The sequence below is a fragment of the Lethenteron reissneri genome, chromosome 7, assembly GCF_015708825.2.
Source record: "Lethenteron reissneri isolate LAM-NWPU_2019-01 chromosome 7, ASM1570882v1, whole genome shotgun sequence".
Lineage (NCBI taxonomy): Eukaryota > Metazoa > Chordata > Hyperoartia > Petromyzontiformes > Petromyzontidae > Lethenteron > Lethenteron reissneri.
This window is the reverse complement of record NC_083785.1, coordinates 11977141-12002124: the sequence shown is the minus strand read 5'-3', so window position 1 is coordinate 12002124 and position 24984 is coordinate 11977141. Positions and strand designations below refer to the sequence as shown.

General features: G+C 42.3%; 1 protein-coding gene across 2 annotated transcripts; it reads left to right on the top strand.

The window, feature by feature from the left end:
- Window positions 1–525: 525 nt before the first annotated feature.
- On the top strand, window positions 526–24984 carry LOC133357741 (catenin beta-1-like). 2 transcript variants are annotated; one of them, XM_061575838.1, is made up of 17 exons: window positions 526–690; window positions 5936–6007; window positions 7438–7659; window positions 8517–8770; window positions 9314–9552; window positions 10302–10503; window positions 11031–11175; window positions 13131–13234; window positions 15153–15287; window positions 15726–15929; window positions 16084–16242; window positions 17738–17857; window positions 19005–19155; window positions 20112–20233; window positions 21241–21355; window positions 21820–22027; window positions 23102–24984. In XM_061575838.1, the coding sequence occupies exons 2-16, from the start codon at window positions 5995–5997 to the stop codon at window positions 22011–22013; spliced, it is 2379 nt and encodes a 792-aa protein (XP_061431822.1). In that variant the 5' UTR covers window positions 526–690; window positions 5936–5994; the 3' UTR covers window positions 22014–22027; window positions 23102–24984. The 2 variants fall into 2 exon arrangements, with proteins under 2 accessions (XP_061431822.1, XP_061431832.1); XM_061575848.1 differs by having other exon boundaries at window positions 532–685.

Below are 24984 nucleotides of genomic sequence, written 5' to 3'. Positions count from 1 at the left end.
CGGCCACTGATCATCACTTTGCCATGGCCACGCGGGCAAGTGGTCAGAAACTTAATGTAGACCGGACGAATCCGATGATCTATTAAGCTCTTTGTCGCACACACAGCGAAGACAGTGGGTGCACGTGTTCGCCCGTCTTTATTATAACAGTAAAAAAAAGTGTTCCTGGGGAGGTTTTTTTTGGTGTCCCATTGTAATTAGTTATGTAATTAGTGTAATTATTTAATTAGATAATAGACCACGGCTGGGACGAGCGGTGACTCATTGCAATTTACAAGCTGCTGGAACGTGGTGGGGCCTGGGGGAGGGGCGGGGGAGGGGCTACCACGTGACGTTCCCCCCCCACCCGCCCCCGTGACTCACAGGGGGGGTGACGTCATCCCGCACTACTTCTCAGCTGCGGCGGAGCACAAGGCGGACTTCTCCTCCCCCTCCCTCTAATGTTGGCGGGCGGCCACGTGTGAAGCGGTCAACTCGATCGCTGCGCACGCGCGCTGTGTATCACTCCGCCGGTATCGGCAACCGGAACTCTTTTCAATAGGGTTTTTTCCACCCCCATCGCCGTCCTGCGTCGCTCTCGGCGTGAGGTTCTGAGGCGATCCGAACACCGCGATTAAAACCATTAAATATCTCAACTCGTGAACAAGAAGCAAATCGTGACCGGGGGGAGTGGTGCGACCACTTGGTGAGGTGAGATTGACGCGGTTGTTGAATGTTTTGTGGTAAAGAAAATAAAAATGTAATGGTTTACCATTGGCGTGAGGCGGTAACGTTGAAGCGGACGCGGCTGGCGGCTTCGTGTGTTTCGTTTGTTGGTGATGTCTTGAATCTAAATTGTTTTAAACTGTGTAAAGAGTAACATCGACACGGTTGAGTTGGGAATGCTGACGATTGTATGGTTTTTTGTTGTTTAGAATTCCACAGAATTGAGTCAAACCCGCCTTGAATAACGCGGTGATGGTCTCGCTATTGAAGGCCCCAGGGTGGTTATTCGTCGTTAACTTTACATTATTATTTACTTTAATATACATACACACGCGTACATTGTAATATCACGACTACTGTAATCGTGTGTGTTGTTATTCGTGTGATTTGCTTGACGGTGGCGACTGGTTTTGGTTTGTCTACAGGAAGGAAGACGATTGTTATCGCGTTGTGTGGCTTTAATGTTGTAACCCTATAACGCATCATTGTGTTGTGTGGCTGTACTTTTTTAGTGTTCCTCGTGTATATAACGCCACGTTAACTTTGTGATTTCCATGAGAGCATACTTGCTAATACACACACTTTCGCACGAGGCGGGATGTACACTAACTTAGCTGTGTACGATGTGTACATTTTGTTATTAGCTGGACCTCTTAAAACCACGTTATGCCTGGGATCTCCATTACCCCAATGATGCTTTTTGTCTTCAAGTGGCTTTTAAATGTTTTAATATTGACCCGTGTTTAATGTACCACGTATGTATAAACAGTTCTGATATTGCGTCGCTTTATAAAATGATCTATGTAAGTGGTTAAACAAAAAATGGTTGTATTTAAAGCACATCTCTTGTAATACAGTACTCTTGACCAGTGTGGTGAAGTATGGTCAAATATCTTGGTTCTTTCGGTAATGTAACGTAGAAGGGAAATAATAAAATAATGAAAAGAAAACATTATAAAATACAATTCTCACAAGAGAATTGTATTTCATTATTGTGAGAATTGCATTTTATGTTTATATTTTTATTATTTGGTTATTTCCCTTCTACGTGACCAAGAAGATGAACCCCTGCAGTCACGAAAGCTTTGAATCGAAATTATGGTCAAATAACCCTTTAGGACTCGTGCGAGAGGTCCTCTCCAGCATTCTATTGACAAAGAGGCTGCATGTGTATAGTAGTAGACCTCTGCGTATATTTCACCACCCAAAAATTAACCACATTTGGCTCCATCAAGCCTTCTGAACTGGTGATTTCGAACAACGCTTCATAGGTTTTGACTTTTTGTTTAACATCGTAGCCAGAAAAGTGTGTAAATACTACACCTACGGTGCATGTACTATAAATACTATACAATGTAGTGACTACAGTTCCACACTTGGGGTTTTTATGTGGAAAGAAAGGAAGAAAATGACGTGGTTTCTCTGCTTTTGGCTACATTGTGTGTTTTGCGTTAGGAACAAGAGGCCAAACTCTTCCACTCGTACACACACGAGATGAGTGTGGGCTTTTCCACACCATAGGTCATGAGTCTAATCGCACGTTCTTTGTAGATACAGTGTACAATTAACCAGTTTGAGAACCTTAACATCTGCAGACGGCAGAAATCCATCTTGTATCCTCGTCTGGATTTTAGGTTGATGTTTAAGTTAACAGGTTGATGTAAATGTAGCACAGCACTGTGGCACATGCAGTTATTGTAGTAATGGGATCGGTTAGTTTCGGCTTCTTTTGAAACCCATTACAATGAATGCGCTAACTTAATATACACGCGTCTATTGTTAAAACAATTAGTCCAATGCTTGGGAGATTGAAGAGCTAGTGTCATTGTACTAATACACTTGAAAAATACTGTAAAGTGTGTTTTATTGAATGGAAAACAGGTGTGTAGGACCTCTTGCTTACGGTAGGCTTGGTAAATGCCCTTTCATGTGATTTAGAGTTTTGTAGGCTTGCATATACAGCATATGCCATTGAGTTTACTGTAATTATATTCCGTTACCTGAATATACTGTATAGTCATTCATGGTTGCTGAGCATAGACCCAAAACGCCAAGCTTCTGGCGATAAAACGGCACTAAACGTTGTAAATAGAGATGTGTTATCACGTTTCTTGAAATGGCCAAGGTTGTACAGAACCTTGGGGGGTGAAAGAAACGATTAGGGAGGGAATTCTAAAGTCGAGCAGTGCTGGGGGGAGAGAACCCGCGAATTGTTTGGAGCAGCAGTAGTAAGTGTTGTGGTTGAACGCAGTACGAGATGAAATTGTCCGTCTAGTAGCGTGAGTTTCAACACGAGTGAAGATTGAAGGTAGAATAACCATGGTGCGTGTGCTGTATTCGTGATAAGAGAGTAGTAATAAGGAGGCGAATTGACTGCCATTGTGTGTAACCTGCAGTAAATCGTGAGTGCTGAATCACCAATCGACAAAATTGATTTTTACGTTGAATGCTATTAAATACTGTACAGTAAGGTGGTAGAAAGTGGGTGCTTTACTCCCGATATGACTGCATTATTGAGGCTTTTTCCGATTGTGCTTTACAGTAGTAATTATTGTTTGGAGTTAGAGGCTTTGGTACAGAAAATAAAACCAAGCTTTTGATGCTTCATTGTTCATTGGTATTCCAATTCCTTGACAGGTCAGATGATATGGTTGCTAACCACGGAGGATTTTTTTTGGAGGTCAAGTCCCCATAAGCAGAGTGTATATTTGTGATAATACAAACGGTCAAGCCACATTACAGTATACCAGTTGAGTCTAATGATGCTAGGTAATTGGAGTTCCCACTACAGTATATTGATTAAATCTAAACTCTAAAGCGTTAAATAGGAAGTAGTTCATGTTTTGTGGTATCCCCAATGTCCGTTGGAATGTAGGGGATTGGACAGAAATAGAAACATACCCCCACATCATGTGGAGGTGCTGAATTCCAGTCGTCATTGGTAAATGTGGTTGCGTGCACAATCCTATGACTAATCGTGGCTTCTTTGCCTGCTTCTATGACCAAATTGTGTGGGAGGTACGTAGACCGTGCATGAAACTAAAGCAACAACAGTTTAGGAATTGCGTAAGTAATGTGTCGAAACCCTTCCACCACCTAACACAGCTAAATTAGTAAAAAAATAGTAAGGGATTTGTCACGTCAACAAAACTCCAAATGCAGTATCGTGTTGATTTTTTTAGTGAGCTCTTTGGGAAAGGGACCAGTACTGTATGAGATAATGATGTGAAGTATTTATTGGTTTAGTATAAAGGAAAAAATCTGGCGTAAACTTTTGATCAGAACGTCAAGAGAAATGTGGAGCTCTGGTTTGTCGTGTTGGCTGGGGGGGGGCATCTCTTCCCATACTGCATCGGTGTTTGCAAAGAGGGAAACTTTTATTCTACCCAGCATTTTACAAATATTTACCCAAGCACGCATGCCTTTGGGATAGGCTAGATTGAAAAAAAAATAGAATGGCTACGCTTGGGTATTAACTGTAAAATGATCATGTGCTCTACATTTAGGATTTATCAGAGTAATTGGTATACAGTAGCATCATGCAAATATTAGATTTATTTTTAAATATTGTAGCCGTCCTTTATTGGGGGCCCTTGGTATACAGTTGTACCTCCATTTCACGTCTCCCTGGCGGCAAGTCTGCTTTTAATGCTTTAGCTGAAAACAACGGAAATTTGGTAGTCCGAGGCTCTAAATTTGTAAAGTAGCAGAGCCCAAGTACTTAAAAAAAATAAACTTAATGTTGGCATCCCTCCTGGCAGCAGTGTTGGGTATGCCTAAGGGTAAATTGTTGATTCGCCTAAGTGTTAGTGTCACAGGTTGAGAGCGTTGTTCAATAATTGATTATGTCATTGCCTGCAACTCTTCCAAAATAATGATTTAAATAACTAATCATGGCACAGTATTACAAACTGTACTTGCTTTTATGTGTAGGCATAGACACTTTAATTACATCTAATATTAATGGAAATACATGTGTAGTTAAAATAATCGCGGTGTAGGAAATTACAAAGTGGACAAAAAGGTCTTGGGATATTTTGTGCACCGCAGTCATCGGAGGGTGAACCCACTGATGATGAATATGGGTGTCTCTTCAACTTTTCTGGCGCTCTAGAAGCATTTGACACCGTCTGGTTAGAATTTGCACCTGTCATTGAGCTAAGTGCCCCCACACGCACACATGCCAGTAACGTTGCATGGATTGCTTTAGCCAATAGTTTTTTTTTACTTTTGTTCACTATGAAAGAATGTAAATAGTTTTAATCTCCTATAATACACAGTTGTCATAGTAATTGTAGTGTAGGGTTTTTGAGCAATGGGTAATGGAAGGTATTTGTGAGTCATGGCATTAAGCAATGAAAAATATTCTGGAAGTAAAATGGAGGGTGCCCACCCACTTGCCTCCTACGATTTTTTTGGGGATCTAGAAATGCGTGTGGTTAGAACACCCATTTGAATGACTAATAAAACCGTCAATTCGTGTATATAAGAGATGTCAGCCAGTATCTTTCAGAGGTGGGACCGTGTGGAATGGCAGATTTATGGGAGGCCTTCATCGAGCAGTGGATTGATCATGGCTATTGATGAGATTTGTTGCTGTTAATATTATGTATAGATTTGCAGATGTGTTTGGAATTTACAGGCAATGCTGAGTTAAGTGTTGGCCATATGTTAGATGTTGAGCTCCTTGTCAGTTTGCATTGTTGGTTAGTGCTTGTTGCATTCTTGAATTTGATTTAAAAAAAAATCTCTTGGTATGCTTGGGAAATCTGAAAGGTGTGCTTGGTTCTGTACCAGGCACGTACACACGACATTGAGGTGAGATGATATGGAAGAGCCTGTAGGTAGGGGTATGTGCTTGCAAATTTAGAACCACTTGTACCAACGCCATCACTGGATGTTAAATTAAATGTGTCGTTGCTATGAAGCAGAACATGGCACAATCCACAAATGTCTGGTTCTGGCTCTTGTTGCATTACTTAGATGCACTTGGAATGATATATGTTTTATATTTAACGTTTATTTGTACAGGAAAAATTTCTTTCTATAAAAACGGCATTGTGTAAAGTGCACATACAGTAGTAGTACAGTAGAATAATGCCCCTATTGAACATGTTTTAATAGCATAGTTCCTTTGGTACTTGGTGGTAAAATCTTCGATCCATACACAAGTGAATTGTTGTCATTTTTGGCTTATCTTGACATGTTTTGTGGTTTTTACTCTTTTCAGGTGACGGTTTACAACAGCTTTGCTCTGAAATTACAGAACCCTCTAACTCTGGACATAAGATGGCTGTACAACGTAAGTTTGATTTGAAATGCAATATTAATTATATATAGAAGTAAACAAGTCATGTTTTCATCAAGGCAATATGTCCGAGCGGTCAAATGACACTTATGTGCATGTTTAGTGGACCTATTTGTTTTTTGTTAAACATGAAAGCTGACCCGCATAAACGGGTGTCACGTGTTTGACATTCACATTGTTAATTTCCATTTGACTTCGTTAAAATAATAGCTCTCAAGTCTTGTTCGTTGATCTTGTGATGTTGATATTTAGTTTCCGCTTTGCATGTTGTTTACAACATGACCACAGTGTCTTCAATATAGGCTTTCAAGTTTATTGCTTAACCTTCTGAACCCAACGATCCACTCAAGTGTGTCGTGGACAGTATCTGCACAGCTTATTCTCTTGCTTTTACTAAAAATTTATCTTAATTAGGTCATGAGGGGATTTATTCAAATTTTTTGGCAGTAAGTCTGACATTTTTTCAGCACTAGCCAAGCCTTAAATTCTCTTGTCCTATGGGCTAGATTCGAGGATCAAGTTGGATTTTTTAATAGGCCTCTCCCGTCGAGTGACACTGGAACTTGTCCACTGGCAAGGCCATAATGACACCGGGGCTAAATGTCTGCATTTTTCCAACAGCAGCATCGGCATGAAAGAGCAGCGATGCATTAAAGGCCAAGTGCTGGGCCCCCTAGAGCAAGCATTAATAACCAATATGCGTGTGCTGAGATATTGGATGTATGCAGAAGTGCTAGCTATTATTGCAGGTTGATGGCATTATGATTGCAACTGTAGACGACAAACATCCACTGCATTCATTAAATTGCAGTCCGGGTGTTGTCGGACTATCACTAATTTCCAATTAATTTAATTTTTCTGTTTTTAAATAGTCCCCAAACCTTATGTTACATTAATAATAATGACATTTGTGTAGTGCTTTTTATCAAGGTTCTCAAACCAGTAAAGGGCATTAGTACACCAGGGGTAAATTGGGAAGAATCGGACTTCCCTTTCTGGCTCGGTCTTCTGTATTTTCAATTGAAATAGATTTTAAGCCACCTCGCTATTTATTTTCCATCCTGTGCGATGATTGGAAACTGCAAATACTTTGTCTTAATTCATTCTGCTTATGTTTCGTGCTGGCCGTTGGAAAATATTGAATGTTTTTTTAGAATTCCTAAAATTGCTTGGATGTACATCTTACGAGCCGTTTAACATAATACAGAAGAGCCAGATAAAATGTGTGCTTTTTTAGAAGTCTGCATAAATTGGGTCGGTCATTTCGCCGAGGGGGGAAGTCCCCGGTGGGATTAGTGAAGTGCGGCGTCATCAAACAGCTGTGCCATTATACAAAAGGGGGGCGGGGGGGTCCCTTGCGTTTGTCCTTCAGATGCCAATACCATGTTTACGTTCGAAAATTTCACCTTTTTTTTGCCCTGCAGCTGACTTCATGGAGCTAGACATGGCAATGGAGCCTGACCGCAAAGTGCAGGTGACCCAATGGCAGCAGCAGTCCTACCTGGACTCTGGCATCCAGTCTGGCGTCAACACCACAGCGCCCTCGCTCAGCGGCAAGGGAAATCCTGATGAGGGGGATGAGACGCGCATCACCTATGAGTGGGAGCAGAGCTTCAACCACGGTTTCACTCCCGACAATGTGGCAGGTACAAATCGGCTCTTTCCTGAAAAAGCGAGTGCATCTGTTTTGTGAGAATGGTGCATCCAAATTACTGCTGCCAGACTCTTCACCCCAGTACTCTGGTTACTCCACTGGCCCCCAATTGTAATCCCACAAATTTCAAGATTGCTTTCGGTGTCTTCAAGATCCTCCATGGGCTCGGCCCTGCCTACCTCCCGCTGCTTGAATCGCTCAACTCTTCCATGTGCACTCCAGCAACTAAGACATTCTTTCTAAACTCCCAGTTAACCTCTTGCTCGGTGGAAGGTCCCTTATTACCTACCCGATACTGCCCTATAATTGGGAACTCCCTTCCCCCAGTGATATCCTGTTGACCTGTTGCCCCTGTTTAAGTTCAGGCTCAAGATATTTTTTTCCTTTGCAATAGCTACCTCTATAAAACGAAATGCGCACACTGATTTTTCACAGCGTCGTGAGATGCGATTGCACTTAAATGCTAAAAAAATCTGCTATTCTATTGTAGACTCGCACAGAGATCCATAAGGGTTTTATATGAATCCATGGACCCAAATAGAAACGTGTAGGCTCACGTCGGAACCTCCTCGACTCGCCCAGATATCGCTTCATATTTTGCTCCACAAAATAAATATGCAAACTTTTTTCTGTATAGCGTCGCATTACAATAGTGTACATAAAATAATATTATTTTGTGGACTCTCACAAAGACCCCGTTTCAACATAATATACATGGGCACTTCCTGAATTGTGCCTTGAGATGCATTTGTATTTAGATGCTGTATAAATCCACGTTTGTAATTGTCTTGCGACTTGTATCGTATAAAACAACGAGTGGACCAATGGCGCCGGCGTCCCTCTGCCCAGACGTGGAGAGCCAGTTTGCGTCGTCGCGCGCCCAGCGCATCCGAGCGGCCATGTTCCCGGAGACGCTGGAGGAGGGCGTCCAGGTGCCGTCGACTCAGTTCGACACGGAGCAGCCGACCAACGTGCAGCGCCTGGCCGAGCCGTCGCAGATGCTGAAGCAGGCCGTGGTGAACCTCATCAACTACCAGGACGACGCCGAGGTGGCCACGCGCGCCATACCCGAGCTCACCAAGCTGCTCAACGATGACGACCCGGTAAGCACAGCCGCCCTGCCAGCTCTTGTTTTTCTGATCATGCCAATTGCTCGTCAGTGCTGTGGATGCGTAGGCTTTCGTGACTGCAAGGATTCATATTCTTAGGTTTTTTTCGGTAAAGTCACGTAGGTAAAAAAAATTTTCATTAATAAAAGTAAAATAAAACAAATTAATTGTGTTTTAACCTGGCGGCTCTTCTCTGTGATACCCACTCGCATAAAATTATATCACTGCCAGGTGACAATTTTATTTCACTGAAGGGCTCCGGTTAACATTTTTGTGAGCACTATCTGTTGTATAGGACTTAAGAAACTACTGTTATGGTATGATGGTTCTTCCTGAAGACAGACATGCTGGGGTTAATTTTATCACTTTTTTTCTTTATCATTTCATAACATTTAAAATGCAGTCAGTTGCCTTGGTATCTGGTCCATTGCTGCGCCACACCTTTCGTGAAAAATGTAAAACTTTGTGCAGCCAACTGCATTAACTTGCCGAGTGGGAATTAAAATCATGTAATTTATCTACCACTCTGATGTGCAGGTTGTGATGGGACATGCCGCGATGATGGTGCACCAGCTGTCAAAGAAGGAAGCTGCCCGCCACGCCATCATGGGGTCGACGCAGATGGTGTCGGCTCTTGTGCGCGCAGCCCAGAACACCAACGACATGGAGACCGCCCGCTATGCTGCTGGTGCCCTGCACAACCTCTCTCACCATCGCCAGGGTCTACTCGCCATCTTCAAGTCCGGTGGCATCCCCGCCCTTGTCAAGCTGCTCAGGTACAGCGATCGCTTGACTTTCAAGCGTGATGGGAGGGCCTTGGCCTGGTGGAGAATGGCTAGAGTGGCAGCCAAGAGGGGGGGACACGAAACAAAATGTCCAATGTGAAGAGGTGAAATTGGCTCGAGTGCAGGTGCTAGGTCTTGTTGCATCTCGGAGAAGCAACAGCATTGAGGAAGGCCTTTGTCACAACAGTGGTTTGATCATGGCTGGTGATTTATCCTGGAGAGCATAAGCTAGGCTCAATACATGCTTTGGAATGTTTTGCCATTTATAATTTAAGGAGCTTTGTATGTGGGAGGAAATTTCACATGAGGGGATTCATACACATTAGCAGATTAACACTTAAGCGTTTGTGCAGATGTTTTCAGTCACACTTGTGCTGTCATGTCCTGGACATCTTGCATTTCAGCAGATTTGTTTGTATCTCCAATCTGCTTGACCCACCAACCCTCATCTCCTAAGTGTGAATTATTCACGTGCCGGAGCACAATTTTTTTTATTTGGTACTGGCCTTGTATCTTGGCAACATTATAAATATTAACAATGAATTATTTCAATGTACATCCATAGAGCCTTGTCTATAGGTATATTGTTTAGGCTTTTGTCCGGTATTTCTGTATCTGAATGAAATATTTAAATTAACTTAAGGTGAAACACCCGAGGCACAGTGCGTCATGGCAAGTAACGTACTGCGTTGAGCGAGCGAGCCTGTTCTTTTGTTGACGCGTGGCTTCACTCTCACTAGCTGTCCGGTGGAGTCGGTGCTGTTTTACGCCATCACCACGCTGCACAACCTGCTGCTGCACCAGGAGGGCAGCAAGATGGCCGTGCGTCTGGCGGGCGGGCTACAGAAGATGGTGGCCCTGCTGAACAAGGGCAACGTGAAGTTTCTTGCCATCACCACCGACTGCCTGCAGCTGCTGGCCTATGGCAACCAGGAGAGCAAGGTGAGGCTGCTTGCCATATCCCAATAAGCCTGTTTATTGAAAAATTGCTCGCATACTATAGTGTTGGACCAGAGTTTTTCGGATTGCAAAGTTCAGCACTGCGACAGTTAAACTGTAATATAAAAAAAAGATTTTGTACATAATTTATTTAAAAAATCAAGGATGTTCCTTTTGATGTAAGCTGTACTGAATGCTAATGGAAATATATGAATCGGAATAACTGCTGTTTTTAACCTTAAATATGTTTCTCATTTTACCTAATTTGGTGCCATTTGTAAGATTTCAATCGTGTCTGTTTTTAAGCAGTGGTAATTCAAGACTGTGATCTACCTTGAAAGCATGCCTCTTTGTCTAGCTCCCCTTTTGATGTATTTTGGTAATTTATTCTTGTAGCCTCAGTTTATCTGTTCCATATAACAATTATAAAAAATGTTAATCCCTTTTTTGGCAGTCCATACAGCAGTGGTTTGCTCGTGGCTATTGCTGATGAATGCAAGGCTGACCTAAACCACCCTTATCCCCAACAGCTGATCATCCTTGCCAGTGGGGGCCCCACTGGGTTGGTGCACATCATGAGGACCTACAGCTATGAGAAGCTGCTGTGGACCACCAGCCGGGTGCTGAAAGTGCTGTCCGTGTGCTCCAGTAACAAGCCCGCCATTGTGGAGGCTGGTGAGTTACGTGGGCTGCATGCAGGGGGACAAAGTAGAAGGGAATATATTATGGCGATGGTGTACGCCGATGCTCCAGCACTTTGGAGACGAGGGTAGGTGGGTCAAGCAGAGATGGTTGAGATTTCATTATGCTAAATGGGCTTATGAACCTATTTCTGCCAGATGTTTTTGTTATGTTCTTGCACATGTGGTGTTTATGGTTTCTCACACACACAAAATGTTCTTCAATGGGATTGGCCCAATAGCCCTATGCAGTACCCGCCTTTATGAAATATAACCTTGATATTCATTGAGGATTTTTCAGGGTAAACTTAAAATGAATCGCATTACGAGGGAGGGAGAGTAGCTTACTGAAAAAGGATGCAAAATGACACTGACAGTTGACCCATAACAGGTTCGAGTCTGAATTATTTAATACAGAAAATTGTACGAAATATTTTGTTTAAAAAAAATTGTCAGTAGCTTAAACAAATACATGATTATTGCACCAATAAACTCTGATCTCAGTATTACTAATTATAGCAATAGGTTATGTACAAATGAAAGCAGTAGCATTTTTTTTGTACGATAATTTAATTCTTATTTGGACATTTTTATTATAAAGCACACAAAAAAATTAGCATGTCATTCAAATACATGTTGACTTAAATCTTTCGTGACTGCAGGAATTCGTATTATTTGTTTTTTATGTGACTTTACCGAAAGACCCAAAGAATATCAAATACATGTTCAGTTGCGATTATCTTTTCTTCCATTCTCACTATTTTGGTACTTAAGTTTCTCCCACATGTAACATCATTTATAATTCATGTTCTGGCCAATTGAGATTGCACCGAAGTCCCGTTTGAAATGTGCATGGTGGGGAGGGAGTGGTGCGACTGTGTGCCTCTTGCTTTGCATGAGTGGATCAAAATTGACACTTTCTCCCACTAAAGCGAGAGGAACGGATTGTGGTTCCTGTCAAATTGTGTTTATTGGTACACTGACAGAACAAGTGCATACTCTGAGTCCCTTTTGATATGTATAAGAATGGTTCTCCTAATTGTGCTCTCTTATATATATTTATATGTGCATGGCTGTCATTCCCCAGCTGTATTTTATAATGCAATGGTTCACAGCATTTTCTGGTTCAGCCCTTTTCCCCTGAGGGAGTTGTGGGCTTTTTTGCGAATCACTGATGCAAGATCATGCTGATATAAATGAATTGCCTTCCTTTCAATCCTGTTTATTTGCTGAGAAGTGTGGTGGTGGGGGTGCGTAGCTTTTGTGCTGCCGCCTTGGGCTGTGATCTAGATTTGCTTCATCAAAGGCAGAATTTTTTCATTGCTTTTTTAATCATTTTTAGTGGTGCCCATAGCCTGTTTTTACTGAAGACCCTATTCGTATGTTATATTCTCCAATGTACATGGTATAATATTTTCAAAGCTTTCTGCATGTCCAAGCTAAAACAGCGATTTATTTTTACTTGAATGTCTACTACTTCTGATCTTGAAAGCTAAGAAGTTGGACCAGGTTAGTACTTGTGAAACTGCCTGGGAATATCAGGTATTTTAAGCTAAAGTTGAGGTGACCACGAGATGACAGGACAGCAATTTAATATTTAATTTGAGGGCTTTGAATTTGACCCTTTCGTAGGCTTTGGTGTTTGAGTTCTGGTTTCCTCCGACTTAAAGCCAAATGTCAATGGAATGGGCCAAACATCGCAATGCGAAGACTCTCTTTAACAAAACTTGAGACACTGATTTCCAGAAAACAAGTGTTCTGTACTATGCTGCAATGTAAAAACTGCTCACCTTTTAACCCATACTGTAACCAACATAGTGATGTATTGTCAAATAACTCCTACCACTCGCATTGAATTGGGAGGAGGCTCTCTTCCAGCAAATGTATGGAGACAAGGGCTAGACATGTACACATGTTGACAGGGCACAAATATATGTCTTGTAACCACAGGTGGGATGCAGGCTCTGGGAATCCATCTGACCAGTCCGAGCCAGAGGCTGATGCAGAACTGCCTGTGGACTCTCCGCAACCTTTCTGATGCCGCCACGAAGCAGGTGATTTGATTATCAGGAGAGCTGGCAACATCAACGCTCGATTTAAAGCTTTCGTGACTGCAGGGATTCATCTTCTTGGTTCTTTCGGTAAAGTCACGTAGAAGGGAAATAATAAAATAATAAAAAGAAACCATAATAAATAATTCTCACGACGTTTCGGCCACAACTGCAAGCAGCCGTTTTCAGGTGGACAGTCTGAAAGCATTCAGACTGCCTTCTCGACAGACCTGTTCTCCACCTGAAGACGGCTGCTTGCGTTGCGGCCGAAACGTCGTGAAAATTATTTTATGATTTATTTTTATTATTTTCCTTCTATGGGACTTTACCGAAAGAACCAAGAAGATGAACATAAACGCTGTTTGAGACTAGGCTCTAAAGAATGCTATCCGGTGTAGACCAATCAGTTTCAAAGACAATGCATATATTACCAGCGCATGTGTTTGTTTGTTCACAAGTATGTGGGTTATTTGGACATGATTCCTTGCAAAAGGTTTCTGTTTGGTGTTTTAATATCTTAACACCCGTTGTATTGCCCGAAGTGGGTAATGCCTATTCGTATATTTTGATACTGATGAGGGAGGTCTCATGATAAAACATCTGGCTTGGTGAAATAAAATCAATAAGAATCCATCAACACAGTCCCATGTTCACCTCCGCTCCCCCACTGAGTGAGCCGTGGAGGTAAACAACCCACCATTGTTAGTCACAGGAAGTGAAAGATCTTTGTGAATAAGCGGATGAGATTCTCAGCCCCTTGTTGCCTTCATCAGTGCTGCATTTCAGGCTGCTGAAAGGTGTGGGTGGCTGAATAACAGTGGGGGGAAGGGGGGCTGGGGTTTTGTGGACACTTGTGGTGGGCGTGAGAGCCGAAGTGGTTCATGATGCTTTGTTTGCTTTTCAGTATAGCACACTGTAGACTGGTCCACTACTGTAGGCATACATACATTCATTTATTAAACTTGATCGATCAGCTCACGATGAGTGTATCAACTCTCTTTAAAGAATTGATTATTTTCAATTCCTATTGTGTATGTATATAATTGGTTCATAGACCCTGTAGACCACCGGAGTCTTGACATGGTGACTGAATTCTGACGACAAATAACATCGTAAGGGGGGCGAATAGTTATATACATGCACTAGTATAGACTAGTGCATGCATGTATAGTATGTATACTGCATTGTACATGGTGTACTATACAACGTTGCAATTCTTGTAAAATGGCCTTTTGTGAAGCTGCTTAAAGGTGAACATGTTAGTAATCAGAATTGAACTTTAAAACTGTCAAACACACGTGTATCCCCCACAAAAAAGCAATCGTGGCTGTAATTGTGTTATGTGCTGTGTTCTTTGTCAGGAGATGAAGTATTGTGGCTAGTTGACATTTAAGCCTAAAGTGTCACTCACAAACTCTCCTTATTGTAGGCAGTAAAATAAATAAATAAACTGACGAGGATCTCTTTCACCACATTAAAAATATTAACATTGTGTCAATCAGCCTATGCGCTTTCTAGATCCGTGTTATCCATCGGCATTTGCGTAAGTGCTGATGAACATGTCGCCTTGAATGCGCACCCCTATCTTATTAGGTTTGGATGGTGCTTATATGGGTAACTACCATACGTGAAAGGGCAGTGTATGAAATAGTGTTCTGCGCACTCCATTCTTCGCTAATCAGTCCTGACCATCATGGTGACGTATAGTCAAATATCCCTCATGGCCCACAAGGTGTGGGGAGGCCATCCAGCAGTGGCTTGAGGACTGGCTATACATGCACACACATTGTTTAAGTACATAAACTGGACCGGTTTCAACTTAAAGTTTCGGCAGAGGAAAACAACATGATGACACATACTTACATGTCCTATTGTTCGTTTGAATGTTCCTGAAAGCAAGTTGTGCGTTGTGAATCTCCAGGAGAACATGGAAGGTCTGCTGCAATCACTCGTGCAGCTGCTGGGCTCTAACGATGTGAACGTGGTGACATGTGGCGCTGGCATTCTCTCCAACCTCACCTGCAACAACTACCGCAACAAGATGGTCGTCTGCCAGGTGTGCCTGTGTTTTCAGCAAGCCAGCACCGCTGACGAAGTGAATCGTTGAAAGGTGGCCATCGATGGCTACAAGCATTCGGTGCTCGGTTTATTGTGCTTGTTTACTGAGAGGAAAAGATGAGTACAATCATGAATTTTCTTCATCTAGGAAAGCCTTGCTGAACCTCGACTTTCAAAATGGGTCTTGTTTTAAGATATTGGGCCAAATACGTGAGTTTTGCATACAGAAGTACCCAGATAAAACCCAAAGCTCTAATGGAATAACGCTCAAATAATCCACACACACATCTCCTGGCCACCGTTATAGCTCAAGTGGGTTTGCATTTACAAATCTGTGATCCATGTTTTGCCTCCAATGCTTTTGTTACTGGTGAGAGGCAGCCCTCGCTCGCAAGCCCTTGTCGAGTGATGTGTGTTTGTACCGCACTCGCTCCAGGTGGGTGGTATCGAAGCACTGGTACAGACTGTACTGCAGGCGGGTGACCGTGAGGACATTACTGAACCGGCTGTGTGCGCTCTCCGCCACCTCACAAGCCGCCACCCTGATGCGGAGTTGGCCCAGAATGCCGTGCGACTCCACTACGGCCTGCCCATCACTGTCAAGCTTCTGCAGCCGCCCTCCCGCTGGCCTCTTATCAAGGTAATGATTACACCTCTGGAAAAAAGCAGCCTGGTGGTACTTCTTTGGATGTCTTATGGTTGTCAGGAGTTTTTCACGAACAGCACTCGTTCCAACGGCTTGAGTGGGTTGGGAGCTTTAATCTTGTTTGTGTGCATTCTCTTGTGTCCTACAGGCTGTGGTTGGGCTGATCCGTAACTTGGCACTGCTGCCCGCCAACCACGCCCCGCTTCGGGACCACGGCGCTATCCCGCGGCTCGTGCAGCTGCTCGTGCGTGCCCACCAGGACACCCAGCGCCAGGGAGTGGCTGCCAATGGACAGCCGCAGTATGTGGTGAGTGCTGCTGCAGTTGTGCTGGACATCCTATTTATTGAAGGCTGTGGACATGCATTGTTACTTAAATGAACGGAAATTCTTAAGCTTCACCAGCAAATAAATTGACTACATATATAAATAATACATGTAAAATGTGATTATTATTCTTGCACTATTTATTCCACGCATCCCTTGCATGAGGAGACTTATGGATCAAACGACAGTTGTACAAGAGATTTTTTTGTATTGTAAATACTCTTATATAAAATCATTGTCCATTTAATCATGATGGTTCATTTAATTGCAAAGGAGATGATCCATCATAACATGTTTATTGAAAGCTTAACTATTTGAGCCCACTCCTATTTTTTTAATTGTTTTATTTATTTATTTGTTACGGCTTATTTTTGTCCATTCAGCTTGCTTGTCTAACCACAGGTCCTACCTTGATAAACCTCACATTTCAGACGTGTTTAATTAAAACATCGATTCCCAGGTTCTCTACCTGATGATGATGTTCAAAGTCGTTCGTGAAATGTCATCGGTTGTAAATTCGTTCTAAATTTGAAGTTTTCGTGACTTCAAATTTACGTGTCGTTTGTTTCGTGAAGATACTTTAACATCCTAAATGATGTGTTTTTTTTCGAAAAAAACAACTAATAGTAAATGCACAATTGTCGATTGTCTGCATTTTATATGGTTCCAGGCTGTTTGGCCTGTCTCACGGTTTCGTAGCACAATCACTTGATTGCAAGCCAGTTTAACTACTGTGTTGCAACATAGTGGGAAGCAGACTCCCCTACTTTCCCCTCACTTGCCTTCCCCCGTAACCCTCCACCTCTTAACACATGAAAAAGGATTATTTTAGCAGGTTTTGGTCAAAATATTTTCTTATGCAGCCTTAGGTGTTGTTATGTATGAACTTCTTTCACACCATACATAGCCAACCTTGGTCATCGGAGGTGCGGGTATGAAAAATAAGTATCTTTTAAATGTTTCACTTCACGTTCAGTTCTTCAAGAACACAAACCAAACATCTTGAAGTATGCCCGTACGTTGGCTAGTATTCAAAATTATTTGTAAACTTGTGACAGTCTTGTCAGGAGATGGAGAGTTAATGACAATAATTTTGGCATAGAACTACCACAGCCTAATCCCCAAAACAAATAGGAATATTTGTGTAATACTCATTTAAATTCGTTTACCTAATTGATGGCTGCTTAGCACATGATATGGAAAAAAGGTCCACTGAACTACACAGCTCTTTTTCAGAAGCGACCTGGTCACAAATGAAAGCTCAACGAAGTGGCTTATCAAGTGGAAATTTATAGCAACCAAATACTCTAAACTGTCAGAGGTACAAACAGAACACGATGTGAATTCTCCAGAATGGAATTGAGGAGCACTGATTTACGAGGTGAAGGTGACAAGTGGACTTCATATACAATATTAATATTGTTGCTAGTAAAGTTATGACTTTAACTGGTGTATGCTCCATGTGCTTGTGGTGTAGGATGGCATTCGCATGGAGGAGATAGTCGAGGGCTGCACCGGCGCGCTGCACATCTTGGCTCGTGACGCGCACAACCGGAGTGTTATCCGCGGCCTGAACACCGTACCGCTGTTCGTCCAGGTGAGTTTGTTTAGTCTGCTTTCCTCTTACCATCGTTGTGGGAATCTTATGCAATTGCATTGTTGCACACTTGTAGGGTGTCCATTCTAAAGAAACTGTTTATAAAGCAAATTGGGGGAAAATGTATGCATTATGCGTGGCCTATGTAATACTTTGCAGCATGCATTTATCTTCAGACGTATTTAATTAAGAATACGAAGCTGTGACTGGTAGCCGTCAGGGAAATCTGTTTTCATTTTTTAAATGATCCTTTTGGCTTGGGTCTTCCAAGTTTTGGCACTCTTTGGATTATTGTGGGCAATTTTCAATAGGGTAAATACCTCATAACATCTAATTGGAATCGTTCTTCACCTTCCAATTGGATTGTGCGCCCAACATTGGCTCCCGTGTTGTGATGGCTCGCCAATGAGTCGCGCACGCTATTTGGATGTATGAACTTGTTTTGCACAGTACGTAGCCAACCGTGCTAATCGCAAGCTATTTTGACTCGCTGAGCATATATTAATTTCTTAATGGGGTTTGCTTCTCGGGTGTCCCTTACACATGTAAGTGGTTTCATGTCATTGATGAGGTACAATTCGGTGTACTGAATATTTGAGTCTGAAATCTAGGATAACGGAGGTAGTTTACAATTATTTTTTTTTACATGGAGTTGGGCAGGACCTGTCGACCGGACATCGGATGACAAATTGCATTTGTTAACCGGGAGGTAGGCTGATGGGAGGAAAGATGAGAGTGGTAAGTAGACAATGATATTGCGGGATTCGTTTTAAAGATTTGTAACAAACTGGATGGAGTTGGTAATGGATTGTGAAGAGTGGAGAGCATTGTGTGGGACTTGCCAAATAGTAGGATGTTAATGGCTAACTATAGGATACGTTTCATAATCTGTCTAACCCTTGGAGCGGAGTTTTTGTTTAACAACACGTGCATTACAGGATTGGAATTGGTCACATTTTTGTTCATCTGACCTCCGGATGCCTTGTGGGATGAGTGTGCCAGCCTTGCGCATGGTTCCCATGGGATGGATTTTTTCCCAAAACTTTACTGCACTCTGCCCTACCCGAAATAAAGCTGGCCCTTTCAGGCTCTTAAACTGAAACCATGCGGTTAAAGAAAGAGGCCTTCCCCCATCCTTCCTTGCCAGCTGCTCTACTCGAACATCGAGAATATCCAGCGTGTGGCAGCCGGCGTCCTGTGCGAGCTGGCGCAGGAGAAGGAAGCGGCCGAGACGATTGAGACCGAGGGAGCAACGGCGCCGCTTACGGAGCTCCTCCACTCGCGCAACGAGGGAGTCGGTGAGGCCTGCGCACTGCGCTTGTGTGCGAGTTGTAGATGGATAGTACTGCTGTCGGCCTGCCTTTGGAAATTGGATCGCACTCCTCAACACTCCAATCCCTCCACAGGCTCTCCAATCCCAGAACTATTTGAAGATTTTCTTTTTAAGATCTCCTGGACTCAGCCCCTGCCTATCTCTCCCCTATCATCTAACTACTTCCCTCCATTGCTCTGGTCCAGCAACCAAGGTCTTCTTATGAATGCCCCAGTGAATATTCGGTCAGTGGGAGGTCACACGATCTGTTCTGCTGCCCCCATAGCCTGTTCAAGTCTAGGCTCAAGACTTGTTGTTTTGCCTTCGACAGACTGTTTCTCTACAATAAATATACCAACTTTTTATTCGTAGCATCTTGATATGCGTTCTATTTTATGCTCTGCATATCAAAATTTTATCGTAGAATTCTGGTGGTTTAGGCTGGTGGGTTTGTTCTTGCTCTATTAATATTTGGAATTTAGGAATCAAAAAATCAACTCCACCTTATTGCTGCACATACAGTACTTGAAGTAAAATATGCATAGAGTAAGATTGTTTCATGGTCTTTTTTTGGAAGGGTTAGGGGGGTAAGTTGAGGACCATTGAAGTGAATGACCTTTTTGCATATATGGAAAAGATCAGTACTAGGCAGTGGTGACCTTTGAGGGAGATCTTCAGCTTGGACTTAGAATCGAGGGATGGAGTTTGCCAATGCAGATGGTTATAGGTGGCTCTAGAGAGCAGGCGCAGGAACAGGGAAGGAATTACCTTATTGAAAGAAGGTTGACTCGTAGTTTTTACATGTTGCATCTTGCTTTCTATTTGTATAATGAAAACGGTGGTTCTCATTGCATTTGTTGTATGTGGTGTTTGTTGATTGACATGTAAATATGTACTTCACGCTTTCCTTTGCATTTTATGTTAATATTATTGCCGCCACAGCCACATACGCTGCCGCGGTGCTGTTCCGGATGTCGGAGGACAAACCGCAAGACTTCAAGAAGAGGTTGTCGGTGGAACTCACCCACTCACTTTTCCGTGATGACCCAAACGCGTGGGGTGAGGTGAGCAACTGCTGTGGTGTGAACTTTTCACAAGTTATTTATCCACAAGCATTGGTATTAATTTCAAAACATAAATGTTTCTGTAAGTAATCTGTGACAATTGTCAAGGCATACGCAACCCAAATAAAGCTTCTGTACATATTTACAAATGCTGTCCCTGGTTGTCACAATTAGTGATTTGGCAATGTGCCTAATCACGATTTTCAAGTCAATATTCTCATTAAATTTAACTCCTACCAAGACGGCTTGAGACACGCAGCCTAGATATGTACTTGCAATATTTTTTGTTTATTACATCTGTCATGCAGCGTCTACCTGTTAAATTATACTCCAATGTTGGCATCAGTAGGCCTTCCTGTGCCAGTTTTTGAGCATCATCGATGGAATTTTTAACAATTGCTAAGCAATTTTCACGTATTGGCGGTACATGGTGCGCAGTATATATAAAAAAAACACTTTTTTTTTGCACGAATATTCATTTTCCCTGCGATGTGCAACCCCCTGTCAGAAACTCTTGCAGGGTGCGTCAAAATAATTTCTCGATTTCAAAGCAGTCGGAAGACAAATGTTTTGAGCAGCTGAACGAGAAGTGTCGGTGTTACCGTATGGCAGCAAAACAGCCTGATGACGATTGTCTGCTCCATGCTCCAAAAGGCAGATTTGACTCCTGCCCTAGACTTGATCAGACTGTTCTTGCATTCAACGAACCAAAATCAATACTCAATATTGCCTTTTTGTTAGCAAGTCTCGGTAGACAATAAACCTTCGAAGTGCGTCAGACTTGGCGGCCGGGTCAATTAAAGACAACAGATTTGCTTATTCAAATTTAGACTGTTTTATGAGGATTGGTGTGTGTGCTCCACCCGTGTCCCACCAAATACGTCCATTTAGCTTAACCTTTCTCGTTTGTGCTCGGGGACATTTTACGCTGAGCTGGATTTGAGTATTGCGCGGGTCAGACGAGCAGTCTCCACTGCTGTAAACAATTGCACGTATTGCATCAACAGGGTGGCGTAATGGGCGCTGACCTTCTGCACCAGGGTGACCCGCAGTACCACCAGGACGGCATGTACGGCAGCCACAGCAGCCTGCATAGTGGGCCCAGCCCGATGCAGCATGGAGGTACGTAGAAGTGCACCTTTTGTCTAATCTTGCTTTTTATACGAGTGTCAGTTTTTGGCCTTAAGCATATTAACAACAATATGGTGCAAATATACATTGTCATATCAACCACACTTCCATAAAACTAAGCTTAGGATATTCTTCTTGAGCATCTATGAACCACATGCATTATTAGAAAGTGGTAAGGAACCTTTTCCTTACTGAGGGACATTTAAATTATATTGGCAGATCCACACTGACACTTCGGTGACGAAAGTGGCTGTGCATGCTATAATTAAAGTTTATAGGTAGTCAACACTCCTATCGATAGATTCTCCCTCCGAATGGTAATGTATAATTTTCACCATTGGCTCAGGGCTGTAAAGAGATGTGTACTGCCTCAATGCTCAGGAAATCACTTGATGCAGGTAAATGTTTAATCTTTGTATATTTGATGCAATATGGAGCTTATGTTCTTATTCTAGGTGGCTACATGGGGGAGCCTATGGGTCTCGACCCCATGATGGACCACGATCTGGCAGGGCCTCATGGCAATGGGCCCGAGTTCCATGACATGCTGCCCGAGCTAGCCCACCCCGGCGGGCCTGACGTGGACATCGGCCTGGCACCACATCCCACTGAGAACGGCCACGTCGCCTGGTTCGACTCGGACCTCTAACCACCGCAGCACAGGTGAGCTTAACCCCCTGCCACGTAGCGTTGGCAAATGACACGATGGTGGGGCACCCTCGTCATAGTTACAAAAGGTCCTGGTTTGGCTGTGACACTTTTGGCTGTCCTGAAGCGAAAATTCGGATTTTGTGCCGGTTTAACATTTTCTAACTTCATGCTTTACTCATGATGTGGGTGCAGAGGACAGGGCTACCTGAATAGTTGGTGGGGTTAGGAGAGGAGTAGGCAGTGCCTATGAGCAATGGATGGGGCCGACATGAGAAAGTGAGTGCTCAGCTGTGTGGGGTGAGTGGCCGAGTCGGTGACTTTTTAACAAGTAGGCTGGGCTGCTGCCAGAAGATGAGTGCCCAGCTCTCCATGGGTCCTGGATGATCCGCTCAGAAATAGATAGCTTTGCTTTGTTAATGTGTGGGTAACCATAGTGATGGTACCCTTCACAAACGTTTTAGCAAACGTGTGCTGGAGTACAGCCTTTATTTCATAATTTAGATTTGAAATTTTTCGACGTTTTGATCGCAACACAAGCAATCCTCATCAGGTGGGAAAACACACAGCAAGTCTGTAATGTAATATCAATAATGCTTGATCCGATTACTTAATTCAGCTGTGCCCACCATGGGGCCACGGGTGCTGGCTAATGATGGATGCAGAGTTATCATTTTCTTATTCTACCGAGCAGTTGTTTAAACTGTAATTTCAACATGTAATGAAACCCTTTGTTAGAGAAAAAATTCGAGACATGGGTGAATTGGGAATACACTGATTCTTAAACAAATGCATGTTTTAAATTGAGGAAGTTACTGCATTTATGCGAAGAGCTAAAGTACCAAAACAAAGATTATGGCTATTTTTATTTAGCCACTTATAAACAAGCAGCCGGTTAATATTATCTTAAAGCATTTTATGTATGGTGAAATTAAATATATGTATCTTTTTTAACACTGGTGGGATTCATATTCCCACATACTCCTTTAATGGAAACTGGGCATTGCTTACCGATCTATCTTGCTGCTTGCTATGATTTTAATTGATTTTGTCTGCTTGACCTGTGTGCTTATTCTTTGTCGTTTTTAGGCAAACTCTGATCCGTTCATCCTGTTGACCTTGGAAGGATCCATTGAGATGACCTGAAAGTGCCTCATCTTCCCCACCCAAAACTTTCCAAAAAAACAAAACAAATTTGATCAATTTTATTCATTACACTAGGTTATTTTTTACGTGCTATTTTTTGAATGGCTATTTTAAGTAGAAGTTTTTTTTGTAAGAACTGTATTAGATTTTGCATCGTACCAAATCCTCATTGCCTCGTGGTAGTGCGTGATCACAAGCTTTCTAATCCTTAAACACATTTTGTTATACTGTAGTAACCTTTTTAATATTTGGTATTATTGAATTCATGACTGGCATGGTACTCACCTATTGTGCTGCATCTGGTGTGTTTTTAGTGTCCTGTACGTGTAGATGTTGTGCAATGACCTGGCTTGGTTAAGTGAGACCCATGGGAATTGGTCACTTGGCAGCAGATTATTGGCACTGAAAAGAGCAGAATAGTCCAGGATTGATTTGTTCACAGCTTATAGCAGAAAAGGAGGGTGTTCCAAAGTAAACATTCCACACCTGTGCAGTAACAGAAAAATACCACAAGTGGGGACGGCATGTGTGGTGTTAAATAAAATAAGCAATTTCCTTAATGAGTAGGCTGTTCCAAAACTGCCACTTCATGACTCATTCCTATGGATAGTCCTCAAATGCCTTGGGCTTGAGTTGAAGTTGATGGTTCTTCAAATTAACATTTGACTGGCATACATTCTGTACATGACTCAGCCATCACAGGAAGCGGCGTTTCACTGAAGCCGATTATATAAATCTGGAGATGTTAATTTATTCAAAATGTGGCACATCTTGGAGCAAAGTCAAGTTAAACTTTTTTTAAGATACAAGGTATTTTCAATGATTGTTTTTACAATTTAAATATCCATTGCATCAAACCATGGATCTTCATGTGATTAAGTGAATAATATGCCGCAGTGTTGACTCCACTTTGTGTGCATAGCACTACAGTGCTTTGGTTTGCATACGTGGGAGAATATGAACTGCTACGGCAAATTAACTTGTTTGGAGATATTTTTGCCATATCACGAGTGGCCGTCGGTATGGTAATTAGTTGTGCAGTGTAATTTCAGATAGAGTTTGCACCTCTTGACAGTGTGTTCATTGAAATGTGTGTACGATTGACATTTGGACAGAATTTTTAGTGGGCTTTAAAAAATAATAAACGGTTAACCCACTCCCCATGATACGGTTAAATTGTTTACATTTGAGTTAGTAAAAATAATGCTTTCAGAATTGACTTTCAACTTGCATTTTCGATTTTAATCAGTTTGTGCTGTTTAAAGGGCCTCTGATAAACTGATCTACCTAAGAATATGATCATCTCCATTCCTAAATTTATAAAAAAAAAATACCTTGGCACTTTCTTCTTAGTAGTGCATACACAGCTTTATAATGGCGGCAATATCGCACAGACGTAAGCCAACGCCACACTAATCGTATAGGTGCATGATGTTTCCTGGGTAGGAGTCCAGTTGTGTGTTAATGCCTATACGATGAACATGTCCAGGGTGTGGGCTAAGGAAGTAGTTTTTTAAAATTTTAATTGGATTCTAATTATGAACAACCTCAAATTTTGAACGACTAGATGAAAGGGCAGAAATAAAACACGCATACGTGTTTTTAATTGGTGGCAAAAGACCGGCAGAAATTTGGATTTATCAAAGTTTACTGTCATGCTGGTATCAAAACGTTTGCGGTTTGGTATTTTGAGAAGGATTTATAATGTGCCGAGGCTTGCTTTAGTAACATGTAGCAGGAGATTCCGTTGCAAGTTATTGTATGTTGTACATTGCCTTCTGCATGGCTTTTGACTTTGTTTTAACCAATAAAGGATTCTGTCTCTA